At 45.3% G+C, this 526-nt stretch overlaps 1 protein-coding gene across 1 annotated transcript; it reads left to right on the plus strand.

The window, feature by feature from the left end:
* Nucleotides 1-2: 2 nt before the first annotated feature.
* Nucleotides 3-515, plus strand: TM35_001461020 (calpain-like protein, putative; the record flags this gene model as incomplete). The annotated part of the gene is made up of 1 exon (XM_029031903.1): nucleotides 3-515. A coding segment is annotated over one exon (513 nt), but the record flags the coding sequence as incomplete, so codon positions are not given.
* Between the last annotated feature and the right edge of the window lie 11 nt (nucleotides 516-526).

Consider the following 526-nt stretch of genomic DNA (forward strand, 5'->3'; position numbering starts at 1 on the left):
TTGACGTTCTTCATCATCTTCCCCGAAGTGGACGCTATGCTATATCTATTACATGCCCGCGCGCGAAAGGCACTGTTCCCGCACAAATTACCATCGTTGGCTCTTTTGGAGCAAACGTTCGCATCGTCGATTCCCCAGAGGATGCGGTTATGTTTGATGATGAGGATATAATTGATGAAGGAGATGACGCGCCAACCAAAGAAAATCCAATTGACTATACGCCCATTAATATCCCTCCTGCACATATAACGGAGGTGCCTGACAGCGCAATTCCATTTGAAGACAAACGATTCATGGTTGACAACAAAACTATTACAAATGATCCGTGGATCCATATTGGTGACTTGTACCCTGAGGGTAAGACACTACCACTTGTACCCGAGACTCTTAGCCGAGAACAGTTTGAGCAAGGTGAACATTTTGAGTGCTGNCCAAGTTTTACACATTGTACCAAAATATTGAGGGTTGCACACTGCAGGAGGTGTATCATGACTTCACCGGTCAACCAGTGGTGAGTATTCCAACT

Source organism: Trypanosoma theileri, assembly GCF_002087225.1.
Source record: "Trypanosoma theileri isolate Edinburgh chromosome Unknown TM35_Tth_146_V1, whole genome shotgun sequence".
Lineage (NCBI taxonomy): Eukaryota > Euglenozoa > Kinetoplastea > Trypanosomatida > Trypanosomatidae > Trypanosoma > Trypanosoma theileri.